The sequence below is a fragment of the Tenrec ecaudatus genome, chromosome 16, assembly GCF_050624435.1.
Source record: "Tenrec ecaudatus isolate mTenEca1 chromosome 16, mTenEca1.hap1, whole genome shotgun sequence".
Classification (NCBI taxonomy): Eukaryota; Metazoa; Chordata; class Mammalia; order Afrosoricida; family Tenrecidae; genus Tenrec; species Tenrec ecaudatus.
Genome location: NC_134545.1, coordinates 58,721,740 through 58,740,443, shown reverse-complemented (window position 1 = coordinate 58,740,443; position 18,704 = coordinate 58,721,740). Strand labels below are relative to the sequence as shown.

Genomic DNA, 18,704 nt, shown 5'->3' with positions numbered 1-18,704 from the left:
AATTTATAGTCAAAACTCACACTAAGGTTCACAAAATCATTTGAATCAGTTAAGTATCCATCACCCATCCTATTAATTTTCAGACCAGGAGTGGGAAATAATGTGAAATGTTAGCTGCTCATATTCATGCTGTAGCTTGCCCGAAGGGGAAGGGATCATTAATAGCCTACACTAAGCTGAAAGATGGTCATATGCAAAACTAGCACACACACACACAAACTGCAAGGTGGTGTACCCTGCCTTCAAAAGCAAAACCCTGAAGTCCCTAAGCATTGAATTGATTCTAAGTCACAGCAACCCTAGAGGATAGAGAACCGCCCCTGCGGGTTTCTGAGACAGACTCTTTACAGGAGAGGAAAGCCTCCTCTTCCTCCAACGCAGCTGCTCAGTTTGGACTGCTGACTGACTTTGCAGTTAGCAGACCAATCTGTAACTTATGGCACCAGGGATCCCGTTTTTAAAGCATATGACAACTGCCTTAAGAAAAAACGGTTCCCTCAGAATCCTGCAGGTGTCTCAATGGCAGATTATGTATTTCTAATAACAGGATTAAGGCTAAATGAGTTTAGAGCAAACAACTAATAGTAGGCAGCTAATAAGTCAGACAAAGCAATCTAATCAAAGTAACAAATCAAATATCACAACTCATATTTAAAGTCAAGTTTGTGTAATCACAGGCTGCCTTAGCACTTGTTGCCCCTTAGACCTCAATCTACTCCACACTGCATTAGTAGCTCCCTGCTGTGGAAAACAAACCTTTAACTGGCCAAATACTTTTAACTTTATAAATTCATTTATGATTGCCCCTTCAAGTACGTGTTCATAAGTAACATGTTAGGATTACCCGGGTTCTATTATTTAGTTAGGCCATTAAAAACATAATCACTGCCATTCTGTTGATGCCAACTCATGACAACCCTATAGGACAGGGTAGATCTGCCCATGAGTTTCCGAGACTGTCACTCTTTACAGGAGTAGAAAGCCCCCCATTTCTCCCAAGGAGCAGCTAGTGATTTCAAAATAATGACCATAAGGTTAGCAGACCAATGATTAAGCCACCAGGGCTATATGACAGGTATACAGGCACTTAGGAGGGTAATTTAAAAATATTGCTACTAATAAATTTGGGTTCACTCTTAACAATACCTGTCTTAACATGTCTCTGATCAGTATGTGGCTGCAGACAAGGTACCATTTTGCCTTAGGGTACCATCTAGGGATAAAAAAGTAACAGTGGCATCTAAAAGGACCCCGAAGAGAAAATCTTGATAGATGTCCTCAAAGTACATAGGATCATCATAAGGGCTTGACGTTTAGAAAAATTTCATTGGTTGGAAAAAGGTCAGGAAAGTTGTACAAGTAATTATTGCTCACCAAAGTATACTTAGATCATTCTTTGAAGGGAGCAAAGGTTGTCCTACGAGAATTTCACTGGGAAACCATAGCCCATCTATCCTACAGTCCTGGTCTTGGCCCTTCAGATTTCATTTGTTCCCCCAAGTCAAAGAACATTTCAAAGGAACACAATTTGAGACAGCCTCTAGGATTCTAAAACTACTGTTCTGGTGTAAATCAGACTTGTCGACTTCTTTGGGGACGGGTTGAGGGAAGGAAACCCCACTGCTAGAAGAGTGCACAGGTAGGTGGAGGGTATGTCAACAAACATCTGGTTAACATTTTGATATTCCTATAGTGTTTTCTGTGATTTTGTAGCAATAATTTTGATTTACCTTCATATTTATGATTTCCCATAGAGCCTGAAAAGGAAAAAAACTTATGAGTAAAGGGCAGAGAATTTTATTCCAAGAAAAAGACGGTTAGGAGTAAAGGGCAGAAAATTTTATCCCAAGAAAAAGACGATAGAAACTCCCACCGCTTGCCTTAGGCACAGCAAAAGCTAAAAAAATCTGGAACAGGACAATTTTTCATAAAGTCTTTTTAATGGAAAATGTAAAACCCCTTTCAACTTTAATGTACAAAGCCATTATGTAACACTTGCACTTTAACAAATAAAAGCAAGGCAATGCTTTAAAAAAATACATCATTAAATGTATATATGTATATATTTACAGAGCATATTAAGTTTAATATTTAGCTTTAAAAGTTCACATAAATTTACCAAAATGAGACAATTTTAAATAAATTACACCTTTTGAAAATGTTTTAATTGTACAGTGAATAGCTTCAATAAAATATTGAAGTGTCTGTATTTTTTAGTATCTACTTAATATACTTTCTATTTTACAAATTTTACAATTATTTGGCAGTAATTTTCTGCTTATGACATGACTGCTGTGCGATTCAGCAATTTCCCAAATGCAGGCAATAGCTGGTGTTTGTGTCCTACTCTCACAGTAACTGTCTCAATGTAGTGAAAAATATCACGTTATTTTAGCAAACTGTACAAGGTCACATTTACACTTGATCAACAATATAGCATAGAATTTTTGTATTTTTTCCAAAAATAAATACATCATTTTAAATCTGGCATTTTCACAAACTTCATATACAGTATGATACAAAACAGCTGTCGAGGGCTGTTTTTTTCTTTTTAGCTTGTTTTAATAACATTGAATCACAGGAGCTGTGACATATGCTATACTGTTGTGGTGTCAGTAACAAGTAATTACTACACAGAGAATTTCTTGGCACTGATGGTTTCATGAAGCTTAAGTCAGTGTGCATACATATCAGAGTTCAAGGAGAAGTAATCCCAGTCAACAGGCTAAAAACCCAAATTGGACCACAGTTAGTTTTCTTCCATATCCTCTATTTCACTTTCATGTATCTTCAAAGCTCTCACCATTTCTTTGACTGCGTGATACAAAATATTTTTCACCTGAAAGACATGTTGAGGTTTTAAATAATTTTATAGTTGGAGACACATGAGCAAATGAACATTGGGTTTAAAGTAAAACAAAATATAATTTAATAGAGACTATGGAGAGTCTAACCTAAAGAAAAAAATGTCACTAAATCAAACATTTTAAAGACCACTAATAAAAGTCATGCCATACAATTACATACATGTTGCCGCTCTTTGGTTGTGACAAACCAACCTCTGAGCTGTGATAAACCTGTATTCACTCTGGGTAGAAGAGGCATGCAGAACACAATCTAATTAGAAAATTAATTTCTTACCTGTAATTTGTCATCATAATTGATTTCTTCCTTTAAAAGTCTCAGTTCCTGCGTTAAGTGAAATGAATGTACAAGATGTTCTGGAGACACAAAATCCTCAGTTACATGAATACAGCTGTGAAAATTCTGTACCTATGACCAAAATACAAATAGTCAGTGAAATAGACATTTTAGGAGGGGTAAGCCTATTTGTCAAAAACGAACAATCCTATTACTTATTTTCTCCAAAAACCGAACTAAATTTAACATTATTATACCATAATTTACAATAAAGTTACACCACTTAAAAGCTTCATGTACAATGACTTTGAAAATAAAATATTTAAAAAATATATAGTGTCGCAAGTTACATTTCAAAAGCCATCGTAGTCAATGATAAATACACAATTCCATGGCATTATATTTCTAAGTTTTTCATCGTAACCAGCAGGACCTGTAGCGTCTAAGCATTAACTCCCAACGCCCTACTCTTCTCACCTCTAGTCCTTTATGGTTTTCAATCTACTTTCTGTCCCTGCATTTGATTGATTATTTCCTAGATATTTCATACAAGTGGGATTACGTATTTGTTATTTTTTATCTGGTTATTTTACTCTGTTCCTGGCTCTTGCAGATAATTTATCAGAATTACATTCCTACTGGTGGGTAAATAATATTTTGGGAATTTGACTACAAAAGAGGGATGAATTTCTTAGCAGTTATGAAATGTTGTAGTTGAACTGTTACATAACTATATATTTGAAAAACTTTTTTCAAAGGTTGAATTTCACTGTATGTAAATCACATTTCGAAAAGGAGGGGAGAAAAAGATTACACCATGTGGTTTAACTCTAAGAAAATAAGACATTGGCTAAAAAAAAAGAAAAAAAAAGAAAAGAAGACATTGGCTAAGATGAATATACAAATAACTATTTTCAACAGTAGCTGCTTTGTATTATCAAAGGAAAGCTTCTCAGTGAGTATAAAAAATTGAGCACATAACTATTACCCTGTTTCCCCAAAGTAAGACTTCCCCTGAAAATAAGGGTTTGGATTGTTATGATTATGTTCCAGAAGATGATGACATGACTGTCATTGAATAAATGAGTAAATGCATCATAGATTGTTGTACCTAGAAATAATGGTAGTAACAAGAAATTCTTGATAATGTAGGGGTCACAGTTTGTCTGGTTATGCTGGTTGGTCATGACAACTACTACTGTACCGCATACAGGTAATAAATTCTTTTGTTCAACAATAAATGTGTACTGTATTTTTCTTCATGGAAAAATAAGACATCCCCTGAAAATAAGACCTGGCGCATTTTTGGGAGCAAATATTAATATGACACTGTCTTATTTTCAGGGAAACAGGGTAGCAGTAAGTTTTCATATCAAACCCACCAAGAGGTACCTAAAGACCGCTAGTGGCGTAGTGGCACGTTGGGCTGGTTACAAAGTCAGTGGTTTGAACTTAACAGCCACTCCGGGGAGAATGTAAGTCTTTCTGTTCCCACAAAGCTGCACAGCAGCCTCAGGAAAACCTAGGGAGCAGTTTTTCTAAGCATTATGATGTTGCTTTAAGTTGGGATTAACTTGAAGGCATTGGGTCTTTCTTTTTTATAAAAAGACGCCTGGGAAAACAGGCTTGTTGATCTACTTCAGGAAGATCGTAGCATCGAAAAGTATTGTAACAAGCACGTATGTTACTGACTCAATGACAATTAACAACATCATTCATATATATAAAAAGATTTTCTACACTATTCCATTAAATTGGATGTTCCTTTTAAAGTATGTATTCAATTTAATGTAAACAAGCTTTTCTTCCCTACAAGATATAATCAGACCAAAATATGTACATAGTTATAGTCTCTATTATTACTTATTTTTACTGTTAATGCCACTTGTGATCTAAGAATGGCAAGTCTGATCCTGGACTTGACATCTTAAAGATTAGTAAGTAAGGAATGCTTTCTGCAAATAATCCTACAAACCAAACAGCCCGTGATTGCATAGTATATAAAGTGTGGGAAAACTCCTGTAGCTGCACACCTCAGAGGCATATCCTTTATGAGGCACTGGGAAAGGTTGGAAACCAATTCTGAGGCAAAACCAAGCTGTTGGGGTGCCTGTCATGTTTCCCTTGCTAAGATGGACTGCAAAACACCCATTCTGTTGTATACCCAGCATTTCCTTATGTGCTTTCCGTCTCATCCCCTCCATACCTGCCATCTAGTAATGTTCTTCTGTCAGGTGTCACAAAGACAAGCCACAGAAACAAGAATCAAGTGATTTTTAACTTTTTCAATGATAAAAAAAAGTTTTGTGCATGAATCGCCATATAAGATATATAGCATCTTTCTTTCGAAAGAGCTACTGCTGTGTTAGCATGCTGAAGGGAGGCAGGAGGCACATCTAAAGGCTGAATTTTGGAATGGGCGAATCAGAACTTCAATCTACAGGCATTTTTCTACTTTAGAAAAAGCATGAACTGCCAGTCTTAGTCCTCCTCTTCCCCCTTTTATGCTTGTTTCACAATTGAGAATTATTTCACACTAACTCCGTTTCTCCTAAAAGAGGCTTTAAAAATTAGATTTTTGGAGAACTGATTGCAATGATTAACACATAACCACACAGCTCGCCCCCCTCCCAGGGGTACGAACAACAGAAATTGTGGGGGAGGGGAGGTAGTGGTTGGTGTGAAATATGAAAATAATAATACTTTATCATTTATCCTGGGGTCATGGGGGTGGGAGGAGCTGATACCAAGGGCTCAATAGAAAGTAAATATCTAGAAAATGATGGCAATATATGTACAAATATGCTTGACACACATGATGTATGGATTGTTATAAGAGCTGTAAGAGCCCCCATACAATGATTTTTACTTAAAAAAATAAACAATGGAAAATTAGATTTTAAGTCATTCCATTGGAGAAAAACTGGAAATCTGGCTTGTAATAAAACAATTTAAGCTCTCTACATATTTAATAATGCCAGAGATCTCTTTAAGCAATAGAAAGGCATTATGATACTTTCTTAATAAAAGTGGAGCAGGTCATTCTCTACTTCCATCTTTAAGTTATTTCCATATGTAGAAAAATATCCTTTCCGTCCTGGAAAACCAAATCCACTGTGATCAAGTTGCTTTTGACTCCTGGGGAGCTTACATTAGAGCTGTTTTTATATATACCTGATGAAGTGCTCCTGCTGGCAAGACAATAGCATCACCAAGGAACTGGATAAGAGTGAAGGTTCTCACTCCATATTCTTCAAGCAGTCTCTGGCGGAGCTTTTTGTTCACATACCAACTTTGGTCACGTATTGGATCATGTTCTGGTAGAACCTCAAGGCCTTGTTCTTTTGAAATCTGAAACATGGGTAAGATTTAAAACACAATTTTTAGATAATCTCAACTTTCTACAATACTTTTGAGAAGTTAACAGGCTAACAAAAAAATATGGCACACTGCTGAGTTCTTTATATTGCACTACACACACTTCTCATTTTCTCCTTCCACTATATAATAGTATCCATCCTCATGGTTCCTTCATTTACATTAAGAGTACAGACATATATAGAAAGGAGGTTTAGTTACTTTCCTCCCCCGCAAAGTGAAAATCATTCATAAGTATAAGATACATAAACATATCTTGATCTTGCCATTCACAAATGTTGCTACTTTAGAGCCCATTGTTGCAGCCTCTATGGTGATCAATCTCATTGAGGGTTTAACTCTGCATCACTGTACCTTCTGCTTTACTGAGCAGGATGTCCTTTTCCAGGGTCTGGCTTCTCCGGTTAACATGCCCAAGAACCTAAGAGAAGTCTTGCTAACTTTGTTTCTAAGGATCCTTCTGGTTATACATCTTCCAGGACAGATTTGTTTATTCTTTCAACAGTCCATGGTACGTTCAATATTCTTCACCAACACCATTAATTCAAATGCAATGATTCTTCTTCAGTCTTCATTACTAACTGTCCAGTGTTCACAAGTATATGAAGCAACTGAAAATACCATGGCTTGGGTCATGCATACTTTAGTCCTCAAAGTAACATCCTTGCTCTTCAATCCCTTAAGGAGCTATTGCACAGCTTCCATGAGCATTGATTGTGGATCCAAGCAAGATGACATCCTTGACAACTTCAACCTTTTATCTTGATATTACCTATTTGGTAATCTTGATATTACCTATTTGATTTATCTTGATATTCCCTATTTGGTCCAATTGTGAGGAATTTGGTTTCCCAAATCTTTTTCTGGCTCTTGTTTAAATGACAGGAGTAATGACGGACCCTTATTTACTAGCCTTCTAACCTTTGAAATTTTAATTTCAGGAATTCTCTTTACCAATTAGTATAATCTGCCATATTTTAGATTAAAATATTGGGAGGTATTCTGAGTAAGACCAGAGAAACAAAGACAGATGTTAAAAACTTTTCTGAATTAAGACGAAAGTAAAACAAGATTCACAGTGGTGATGATCCATTAGGGAAAATCCTCCTAAGTATAAAATTTCAAAAAATATTTGAGGGAAGTTTTGAAACAGTGATTTCTAGTTAACCAAATTAAAGGTACCATAACTCAAAATTTCACTCTACTCAAATTAGTAAGATTTGATAGTGTAGAATCACACTTTAAGTTAATAGCCCTTAAATCAATCAGATTAAAACCTCAACATTAAAAGTTTCTTTAAGAGAGAAAAGACTCTTGAATTTCAACAAATATAGGCATTCCTTGGATATATTGTGAATTCAGTTCTAGACAACAGCAATAAAATGAGTGTTGCAATTAAGCTAGTCACACAAGCTTTGAGTTTCCCAGTGAATATAAACGTTATATTTACACATCGTAGTCTATTCGTATGTGACAGCATTATAGGAAAAATGTAAAATATAGTGAAAATTACTAGAGTTAATTACCAGAGAGTGAACAAGCCTTCACTTTGTTAAAAATTATTGGAGACACAAGTAGCCTTGGGGAGGTAGTGGGCCATCACTGGGCTGCTAGCCACAGGGCTAGCAAATTCAAAACCACCAGCTCCGCTCTGCAGGCGAAAGATGAGGCTTTCTATCCCAATAACAAATTAGTCTCGGAAACCCACAGGGCAATTCTACTCTGCCCCAATGGCAGTGAGCTTGGTTGGTTTTGTTTCGCACAGACATAAAGTGAGCACAGGCTGTGGCAAAAAGGGCACCAAGAGACTTATTCCAAACATAGTTGGCCATAAACCTTCACTTGGTAAAAAAACAACACAGTATTTGAGCAGTGCAGTAACACTAATCATGGCTATACATAAAAATCCCCATAATTTTGAAAGGAAAACCACTTAAGGTCTTTATATTAGTGAGGGCCCAAAGAGATTACATTAACTCAGTCCTTGCTCAAAAATGAAGAGATAGATTAAATGAAACTTAAATTATACCTTTTGAAGAAATTCTCTTATCTTGTCAACATCTTTCCCAGCATATATATGCCATAGAGCACCAGGTATTTCACTTGAGTCCTTCAATCTTTTTCTTAGAATATCATCCAAATCTTCTTCCTCAAATTTCTTGAGTATTCCTGAGATACATTGGAATATTTTTAGATTTAGTCTCCTAATATTGATTTAGCAAAGCAGCAGGAGTGCCTAACTGAATCTGGGACTCTTGAAGAGTGTCAAACCAGGTATGTTCAAAACTGTTAAAATGCAAAGGTACAGGAACAGTGCTAGTATGTAACTGGGGGTAGAACAGTAATTTTCTCAGTTCATTTGCTTTCTGGCAAACTAAGGAGGCATATGAGATTTAGAGAAAGAAATAACTGACAGCTTCTATCCAGGCTTAATGATTTTTTTGTTCTGTCCTAAAGGGGTAGTCACAAGAATGACTTGTTTTTAAAAATTTATTTCAGAGTTTACAAAGGTTTTTCTTGATCATGACTAGTAGGGCTTTATAATTAAAAACATAAGATATTCAGGTTATCACAATTTTCATGATACTCAAGTATAGTGAGATGAGGAAATTACTCTTTATACAACTAATCAATGGTGCAGCAAAATTTATTCTGAAGCTAGTTTGTCCTATATAATTTTACTATGCTACTACATAGCATATATATTATTATGGTTAATCTGTTAACAAACACAAATCTTCATGAAAACATAAAAGTTGTAGTTGTGAGGAAACATCTGACCATTCTTCTAAAATGTTGACAAACTAAAAAGCCCCCCCAGGGGGTTTCAAAATGTTTGTTGAAAAATTTTTTATTTTTTCAATTCCATTGTTTCATAAAACTTTAAGAGCACCCTTCTATACCAATATATTTGTGTATGTATATTACATATACTGTGTGGGAGGTGTGTGTAGACAAGTAGATATGGTGTGGAAATAAAAATTATTTTCTTATGTGGATTTTTCATTTCACTGTAGAAAACATTTTAAAGAAATGTCCTATTAACATAAAAGCATTACCTGCCACAAAAAATAAATCATGTGTCCTAATTTGTGACAATGAAGTATTTTCCTATTTTTAACCTTGTCCTGAAGATCTCTCAATTCAAACATGCATTGTTCACTATGTGCTAGACACTATCTTAGAAAATGTCGGCTACTGTACAAATCAGTGGTTCAGTTCTCAAATACCTGTGACAAAGCACCCCCGCCACCTCTAAAGCATGGCAAAACACACAAAAAATGAAGGATATTGTAAAAGACTATCATAAAGAAAATATCCTTTACTTTCATTGTAAAATATTCTTTGTTTCACACAGCTGGTGCGATTATGAGGAGTCATAGGGACCAGGTAATAGGCATCAGCAGACACACAACAAACAAACAAAAACATAACAAACACACAAAAAAACGATGGGGTGGGGTGGGTGGAGCAGAGATCCAAAGACCATCTGTAGACAATGGAACAATCTCCCCAGAGGGGCCACAGGGAAGGAATGAGTCAACCAGGATACAGTAAAGCATCGATGAAACACACTACATTCCTCTGGTTCCTTGAAGCTTCATCACTCCCCACTACCATGACCCCAGAGCTGCTTCTTTAATTCAGACTAGACCGGAACATGTACACAGGTATACATAAGAGATGGGAGTTCACGACACACAGAATCCAGGAACAGGAGTGAGAATAGATACCAGAAGGGTAGGGGGAAGTGAGGGGAGAAGAAGGGAGAAAGGGGAAACCACCAGAAAACACAGGGGAAGGGAGACAGCTGGTAGGCGTGAGAGATGAAAATAGCAACAATGTACAATCTATGAGGAGGGGTGGATGGGTTATGAGGGCAGGGTGGGGGTGGGGATGGGAGGGAGGGAAAAAAAGAGGCACTGATACCAAGGGATCAATAGAAAGTAAATGTCTTGAAAAGAATGAAGGCAACTTATGTACAAATTTGCCTGATGCAAGCAATGTATGGATTCTGACAAGAGTTGTAAGATTCCTTAATAAAATGGGGGAAAATACTTTGTTTTAAAAATTAAGTTGATGATTTTTAATGTGTGCATCCTTAAAAATTAAAAGTTGGAAACATTAATTTTTTAACTTTTCAATTTTATGGCTGTATAAATTTAAAAGAAAACCAGAGAAAAAAGGAGGCGGAGTCATAAATAAGGTAATGACTGGCAGGGCTAGAAAAGTTTACGCTCTCCTGAATACCTCTATGACAATCTGAAGTACACTTTGAAGGATGAATTTCAGAATTCATCCTTGGTATCTTGCCAGGATGACAGGAGGTAGAAGAGCTTCTACAGGCAGAACATAAAGCATGTGCTTCAAGGGGAGTTTTCTTAATGTGTTTTGAGCATTAGTAAATAATCCAGGGTTTAGCATTCAGGTGCTAACTGTAAGATCAAGAGTTCAAACACAATAGCTGGTCTGCAGGAGAAAGATGAGGCTTTCTGTCCCTGTTTAGAGTTATAGCCCTGGAGAAACAAAAGGGCAATTCTAGTCTGTCCAAAAAGATTGCTACAGATTGAATGGACATGATGGCAGCAGGTTTTTCTTGTGTTTGTTTAAAACACTATTTTCTTTGTGATCTATAAAAATAGACAAAAATTTTAAATAAAGTAAGAGAGCCCAAGAATTAGTTAAAATGTTGAAAGTTTCATAGAAAGATCAGCATACAAGGGTTTGAAGGTGGGGATGAAGAGTAGGAGCAAAGACGTACTATAAAGTTCTAGCATTCAGGAAATGATAGGCTAGTAGGGAAGAAAAATGATAAAAGACTTGTAATGGAGATTAAGTACTACAGAGAATGGTTTGCATAAGGCACAACAAAGAAAAAGGAAAATTGGTGCTGCAGAATCATAGGCTTGGAAAGGATAAGTATGTTGAACCAGGCCACAATTATGTGTCCTTAAGAAGCCTGGGTACCTGAGCCACCAGGCCGTGAGGATGATGTTCCTGAGTAGAGCAGCCAGTCCACAGAGAGAACAACATGGCTGGCCCTATGAGACATGATGCCCCTCAGTGACTAAGGGCGATACAGGTGACTGCACCGGAGACACAGTGTGTGAATTGCACCTGACCTGATCCCACCACACTGAGGCAAAGCACTGGGGGAGTGCAGCGGAACAGTAAGGTAATGGAGTGGCAAGGTCCCCAGGGAATGCTGAAAGTGGACTTTGGGGCCAGGGCGAGGTACCCCAACAGACTTGACTGGAAAACGCTCCTAAGGGCCAGCAAACGATCCCTGAACTAACTACAAGCTTTTCTCTTGTGAACTGTTTTGTTCTGTTCTTTGCCAGTGGTTTGTTTTTGTTGTTTTGTTGTCTGGTTGTATACTGTTGCTTTGTTTTCCTCTGTCTTGTTTTCATGCATGCTAGTGTCTCCACAAGTCTGTCTGAATAGGACAGGCTGGATGAACTATCTGGAGGAAAAACAACGGGACTGACAGTTCCGGGGAGACTTGGGGTAGGGTGAGTAAGGAAGTGGTGTTAACAAACACAGGGACAAGGGAAAAACATGGGACCCAAAATGGTAGAGAGGGGGGGGGGGGAGTGGCAGGCCTGGTGGGAAATGATCAAGAGTAAGGTTGCTTAGAGAAGAGGGATACTCTAGCCCAGGTGGGGACGGAGCATGGTAGTAGGGCAGGAGGAAAGTGAAGGGAGATGGAGGAAAGAGCTAGGAGTCAAAGAGCATTTGTGGAGGTCTAGACAAAGACATGTACACGCAAATATATATAGGAGGATGGGGAAATACATCTATGTGTCTATATTTATAGGTTAAGTATTAAGGTGGCGGGAGGACCTTGGGCCTCTACTCAAACACTCCCTCAATGCATGAATACCTTCTTTTATTAAATTGGAACTCTATGATGCTCACTCTCCCGACACAACTGCTGGAGCCAAGGTGGGTGAACAAGTAAATGTGGTGAAGAAAGCTGATGGTGCCCGGCTATCAAAAGAGATAGTGACTGGGGTCTTAAAGGCTTGAAGATAAACAAGCGGCCATCTAGCTCAGAAGCAACAAAGTCCACATGGAAGAACACACCAGCCTGTGTGACAAGTGGTCCCGAAGGAATCAGTTATCAGGCATCAAAGAACAAAAAATCATATGATTGAGTGCACACCTCCATGATAGGATCGCTGAAGACAAATGGGTGCATAAGCAAATGTGGTGAAGAAAGCTGATGGTGCCCGGCTATCAAAAGAGATAGTGTCTGGGGTCTTAAAGGCTTGAAGGTGAACAAGCGGCCATCTAGCTCAGAAGCAAAAAAAGCCTACATGGAAGAAGCACACCGGCCAGTGCGATCACGAGGTGCCAAAGGGACCAGGTATAAGGCATCATGCAAAAATATATATATATATGTGTGTGTGTGTATATATGTATATGTATATATATATATATATATATATATATATATATATATATATATATATATATATATATATACATACCATATTGAATAAAGGGGGAAGTGCAGAGTGGAGACCCAAGGCCCAAGTGTCGGCCAATGGAGATCCCCTCACAGAGGGGTTCAGGAGAGGAGATGGGTCAATGAGGGTGCGAGGTAGTACTGATGAAGAACACAGCTTTCCCCCAGATCCTGGATGCTTCCTCCCCGCAACTACCATGATCCGAATTCTACTTTGCAGGCCTGGATAGGACAGAGGCTGTACACTGGTACATATGAGGGCTGGAGGTACAGGGAATCCAGGGTGGATGATACCTTTAGGACCAAGGGTGTGAGGGGCGATGCTGGGAGAGTGGAGGGTGAGTGGGTTGGAAAGGGGGAACTGATTACAAGGATCCACATGTGACCTCTTCCCTGGGAGAGGGACAGCAGAGAAGGCGGGAAGGGAGACTCCGGATAGGGCAAGATATGACAAAATAACGATGTATAAATTACCAAGGGCACATGAGGGAGGGGGGGGTGGGAAGGGAGGGGAAAAAAAAAAAGAGGACCTGATGCAAAGGGCTTAAGTGGAGAGCAAATGCTTTGAGAATGATTGGGGCAGGGAATGTATGGATGTGCTTTATACAATTGATGTATGTATATGTATGGATTGTGATAAGAGTTGTATGAGTCCCTAATAAAATGTAAAAAAACAAAAAAAAAGAAGCCTGGGTGACATTGTAGATTATGTGCTGGGCTACAAACCATAAGATCAGCTGTTTAAATCCACCACAGAAGATAAAGGCTTTCTGCTCCTGTAAAGATTTACAGCCTTAGAAACAAACCCAAAGGGGCTGCTCTACTCTGCCTTATCCAGTCACTACATCAGAACGGACCCAATAACATAAAGCTTCATTTTTGGTTCTGTGCCTGACTTTAAAATGTTGGCTAGGATGGGGTGGAGGTGGTCTAATTAATATAGTGAATACTGTCAATTAAGAAACATGAAAATGCGTTTTTATACTTTTGAGGAATTTAACTTGTGCATCATATTGTAAGTGGTAACAAGTTATTTAGAGGTTGACATACCAAATAGAGAAAAGAGAAAATAAACTCTGTTACTCCAAAATAGAAGGAGCAAAAGGAGCCTGACAAAGGGGTGGTGCAGTCCATGATGTGCGATCAGGGAAATGGTGGCACAAAAGCCTTGTATTTGAAGTAGTGATAAACAATGCCCATTACTACAGAAGAGGCAAATAATAAAAAGATTTAAAAAATGTTCAATCACCCAATTGTGAGAGTTGGTGTAAGCCACAGCAATAGGGTTTTCAGTGAGACAGCAGGTACAAAACCAGGTCTCAGAACCTCAAATATTTTGATGCTAAGGGAAGGGAGAAAGGGAGAGAAAATTATGGAATTTTCTAAAGTGTGCTCCCATTCTAAAGAGAAAAAACAAGCCAGTAGGGAGGGAAAGGTTAAAAGATCTGTCTTCATGTCTCTATTTAAGAGAACGGAGTAGCGATTGCAGGAAGGTTTTAGGTGAACAGTAGCAACAAAACTACGGATGGAATCTAAAACTTAGGTAGCAGAAAGGCAGAATTTCAAATTGGAAATAATCCGTTCTTTGATGTTGGAGAAAAAAAAATGTATGTTTGAGATAAAACCATGCCTTATTATCTTCAGAGTCCCAAGACAGAGTTTCTATTCTTTAATAGAATTCATTGTCCTGAAATTGATTGTGGTGACGGTTGCACAACTCTTCTTAATATGAACAAACTATTATGTTACGTGTGACTTATATTCCAATAAAATGATTAAAAAATTCATTGTCACAAAATACTGAATATTCAATGCAATTCTTTTTGGAATCTGTGCTATTAACCAAGAGGCTGGAATTCTGGTTAATATTAATGCATGTAGTCATTCAATTGTTATACCGAAGACAATTATTATTCCTTCAAGATTCTTTACCTGCTTTTGAGAGAACACCATTTCCTTTCGCTATGCCAACGTGAACTAGAATATTTACAACATCAGAAACTTCAATATGGAGATTTGTTGTTCCTATATCATGATCTTTTGCAGCAGCTACACCTATGAATGAAATAAAATTCTATTGGCTATTAATTCCTAATTATACGGCTTAATATAAAAAACATCAAATTATTCAAAGAACAGATTATATAAAAAATAACCATCATTACAGTCTACCTTTAAAGTTTCTGTTAAAATCATATGTAATTCCAAAATGGGAGAGATGTCAATATATACCCACCATATGCACTGCACAACCTGGGCCCTAGATCAGGTCGTACAAAAAATCCTGGCAAATGAGAGGCTAGATTGAATTTTCCTTCTGGACTACAATATTCTGGCAATGGCAGGCTCTTTAAAAGATCTTCATATCTGAAAAATAAGAACACTGAATTAGATGGGAGAGATTTATATTTTAAAATATGTTTAGTATACAATTTCCAGATTGTTCAAATCACAAAACAAACTTTCTGTTACAAGTGAAACTTTCCTTCAATTAGTTTGAAAATTTCAGTGACTATATTGCTTACAACCACGCAACGGGGAAGTGATATTGATTCAAGTTCCATACCACAAAGAGAACTAGAGAAGGAAAGCAACACACATGGGTTTCACGTGTCTTCTGACATGAGCATTCACCTTTACTGCTCTCACATAAAAGCTTCACCTCCTGAGGAGGTTGAAGAGACACAGTCGTAATTTCTAAAAGATTAAAACTGAGAAAGTAAGCTCATAAAGAGTTTACTTTACAAATAATCTCAGCTCAACCTCAAAAAGCCAAGAGTCATTTTTAAAATGCTAACAGATATACTACCTTGCAGGCATCATAGTCTTGAAATCTTCTCCTGAAGGGCAATCTTTCAATTTTAAAACAACCGTTTCCCCACTTTGGGTTTTTTGCCGTTCTATAAAGAATACAGTTAGTTACTAACAAGGAAACAACTGCCTTATAATTTCTATTAATGCTTTCTTTGGATAAAACTTTATCATTTTTAAAACAAAACAAAATTTAAAAATCATTTTAAAGGAATACATAATAGTAAAATAACAGTAACAACAAAAATACATACTTGAAACTTCTTCAAAACCATCCCAAAATTCCTTAACATTGCCATTTGAAATAATGCTATCTTTGCAGTTCAGTAGATCAGCTTGATGGTCTCCAAAATCAAGACTAATTGACTCTGCCTTCCACAAACTAGTGTTCATTTTCTTGTGAGCACCAGAAACCAATGCAGGCTAAAAAAAAGATTAAAAATAAGAGAGATAATTATTTACATTTAATTGAGAATTTACTAATCTATTGTTAAAAACGTATATAGACTCTTCAAAACATAATTTTATATTTATTTACTCATATAAATAATACAGGCCTAATGAAAGATTAGTAAGTACAAAGGACACTATTAGTAATCATCCTTATTGTGTAAAGGTATATTGTTAATAGAAAAGATACAAGAATGTTATGTACAACATTGCTTTAAAATATTTTTTTAATGTAGAATAATTATCAGAAAAAAGCATTAAAGGGGATAATACAAATTTTATCCATTGGTAGAGATATATTTTCGTGTTGCTTTATCTATAGATTATTTATCACAGGAAGAACATGTTATTTATGGAATAATATTGTTAGAAACATAACTTCTGGATATTGAAGCACCATAGTATTTCTTTCATTTAAAGTATGCATGTACACATGAATATGCATACACAAAAACACTCTTATCACCTACACAGATGATTAAAAACCTTAACCAGGAACCATACAATTATTAATGAAAGAACAAATCAAAAGGATAAAAAAAGTCTGCTTAACTACTTGCATGAACACCTGATTAAATTTTTTTTCAATGTGTTAATAACATATTCAATTATGAAAATACATCGAGTTAGTTATTAGGTAACTACTGTTGTCAACTCACAAATTTATCACAAATTATATATAAATTCTGAGTGTTTATTATGCCCATCTAGTAATATATTTCTTCTCTTAATGATCCGTTACCTTGGAAAATTAAGTAGATTTTTCAAAAGGGAAGATTTATTAATTAGGCACATAGGAATATTTCAAAGAATTCTTAGACATCATCATCATCTTGAAATACTAAAAAGGTTTTCTAATTAGTATTTCTGTAGCTGCTATTATCCTCTCTAATTCAACTTCCAATTTAACATTTTCTTTTTATACGCCTATCAATTAAAATGATAGACTGTAAGAAAAACTCACAGTCCTTTGCACATCCTACACATCCACTGTGTCCCTAGAGACAAACGCACTTAGGAGTTCTCTGAACGCTTGAAGCTCTTAAAAATTTGCAGCCTTTCAGACATATAGTGAAATTTTATTTTAGAATAAAAATAAATTAAGAATAGATTTAAAACCAGTACCCTAATTCCCATAGCTGCCTTTCTGTTTCGATAGCATCTGGACTCAAGTTCTTGGGGTATTTAACATAGTGGTAAAAATATTTACATGTTATAGACCTAATGTCCACACAAAACTAAAAGTTCTTAAAATTATGGTCTAGGGGTAGCCTCTGGATTTCATGGAAATCTATGAGAACCCACCAAAAAAAAATACAGTGATACCTTGGCTTTCAATTGCTTCATGCTCAAAATTCCGCTTGGTGTTGTTCACAACATTGCTTAATGGTAAAACTGAAAATGACTTGAATACCTGAATGGGCTAAGAGTTATCACTGCTGTGTCTCGCCGTGGACACAAGGGGTGATGCCACACTCACTCAGACAACATATAGTAGCTTGTGTTAATACACTAAAATACTCGTCATTTGTTCTTTGATGCCTGGTAACTGATCCCTTTGGGACCACACCGGCCAGTGCGATCACGAGGTGCCAAGGGACCAGGTATAAGGCATCATGCAAAAAAAAAAAAAAACACAACGATATAAGTGTGTATATGTATGTGTATATATGTGTATATGTAAATGTATATATATACCATATTAAATGAAGAGGGAAGTGCAGAGTGGAGACCCAAGGCCCAAGTGTCGGCCAATGGAGATCCCCTCATAGAGGCGTTTAGGAGAGGAGATGGGTTAATTAGGGTGCGAGGTAGTACCGATGAAGAACACAGCTTTCCCCCAGATTCTGGATGCTTCCTCCCCCCAACTACCATGATCCGAATTCTACGTTGCAGGACTGGATAGGACAGAGGCTGTACACTGGTACATATGAGGGCTGGAGGTACAGGGAGGGAATCCAGGGTGGATGATACCTTTAGGACCAAGGGTGTGAGGGGCGATGCTGGGAGAGTGGAGGGTGAGTGGGTTGGAAGGGGGGAACTGATTACAATGATCCACATGTGACCTCTTCCCTGGGAGAGGGACAGCAGAGAAGGCGGGAAGGGAGACTCCGGATAGGGCAAGATATGACAAAATAACGATGTATAAATTACCAAGGGCACATGAGGGAGGGGGGAAAGGGGAGGGAGGGGAAAAAAAAAAGAGGACCTGATGCGAGGGGCTTAAGTGGAGAGCAAATGCCTTGAGAATGATTGGGGCAGGGAATGTATGGATGTGCTTTATACAATTGATGTATGTATATGTATGGATGGTGATAAGAGTTGTATGAGTCCCTAATAAAATGTAAAAAAAGAAAAGAGGAGAAAAAATGATTAGGGCAAAGACTGTACAGATGTGCTTTATACAATTGATGTATGTATATGTATGAACTGTGATAAGAATTGTATGAGC

General features: G+C 37.2%; 1 protein-coding gene across 13 annotated transcripts in view; it reads right to left on the bottom strand.

Moving 5' to 3' along the window:
- Positions 1 to 1,945: 1,945 nt before the first annotated feature.
- Positions 1,946 to 18,704, bottom strand: part of JMJD1C (jumonji domain containing 1C) — a 253,133-nt gene continuing 236,374 nt past the window's right edge. For 8 of the 13 annotated variants that reach the window (XM_075534262.1, XM_075534264.1, XM_075534261.1 and 5 more), the window contains 8 exons: positions 16,057 to 16,225; positions 15,801 to 15,891; positions 15,228 to 15,358; positions 14,924 to 15,046; positions 8,549 to 8,688; positions 6,316 to 6,492; positions 3,142 to 3,273; positions 1,947 to 2,839 (listed from right to left, as the gene is read on the bottom strand). In XM_075534262.1, the coding sequence (XP_075390377.1) occupies positions 2,750 to 2,839; positions 3,142 to 3,273; positions 6,316 to 6,492; positions 8,549 to 8,688; positions 14,924 to 15,046; positions 15,228 to 15,358; positions 15,801 to 15,891; positions 16,057 to 16,225 (1,053 nt within the window). In that variant the 3' untranslated portion in view covers positions 1,947 to 2,749. Of the gene's footprint in view, positions 2,840 to 3,141; positions 3,274 to 6,315; positions 6,493 to 8,548; positions 8,689 to 14,923; positions 15,047 to 15,227; positions 15,359 to 15,800; positions 15,892 to 16,056; positions 16,226 to 18,704 lie in introns of all 13 variants that reach the window. The other 5 variants (XM_075534255.1, XM_075534253.1, XM_075534256.1 and 2 more) reach the window with 1 other exon arrangement.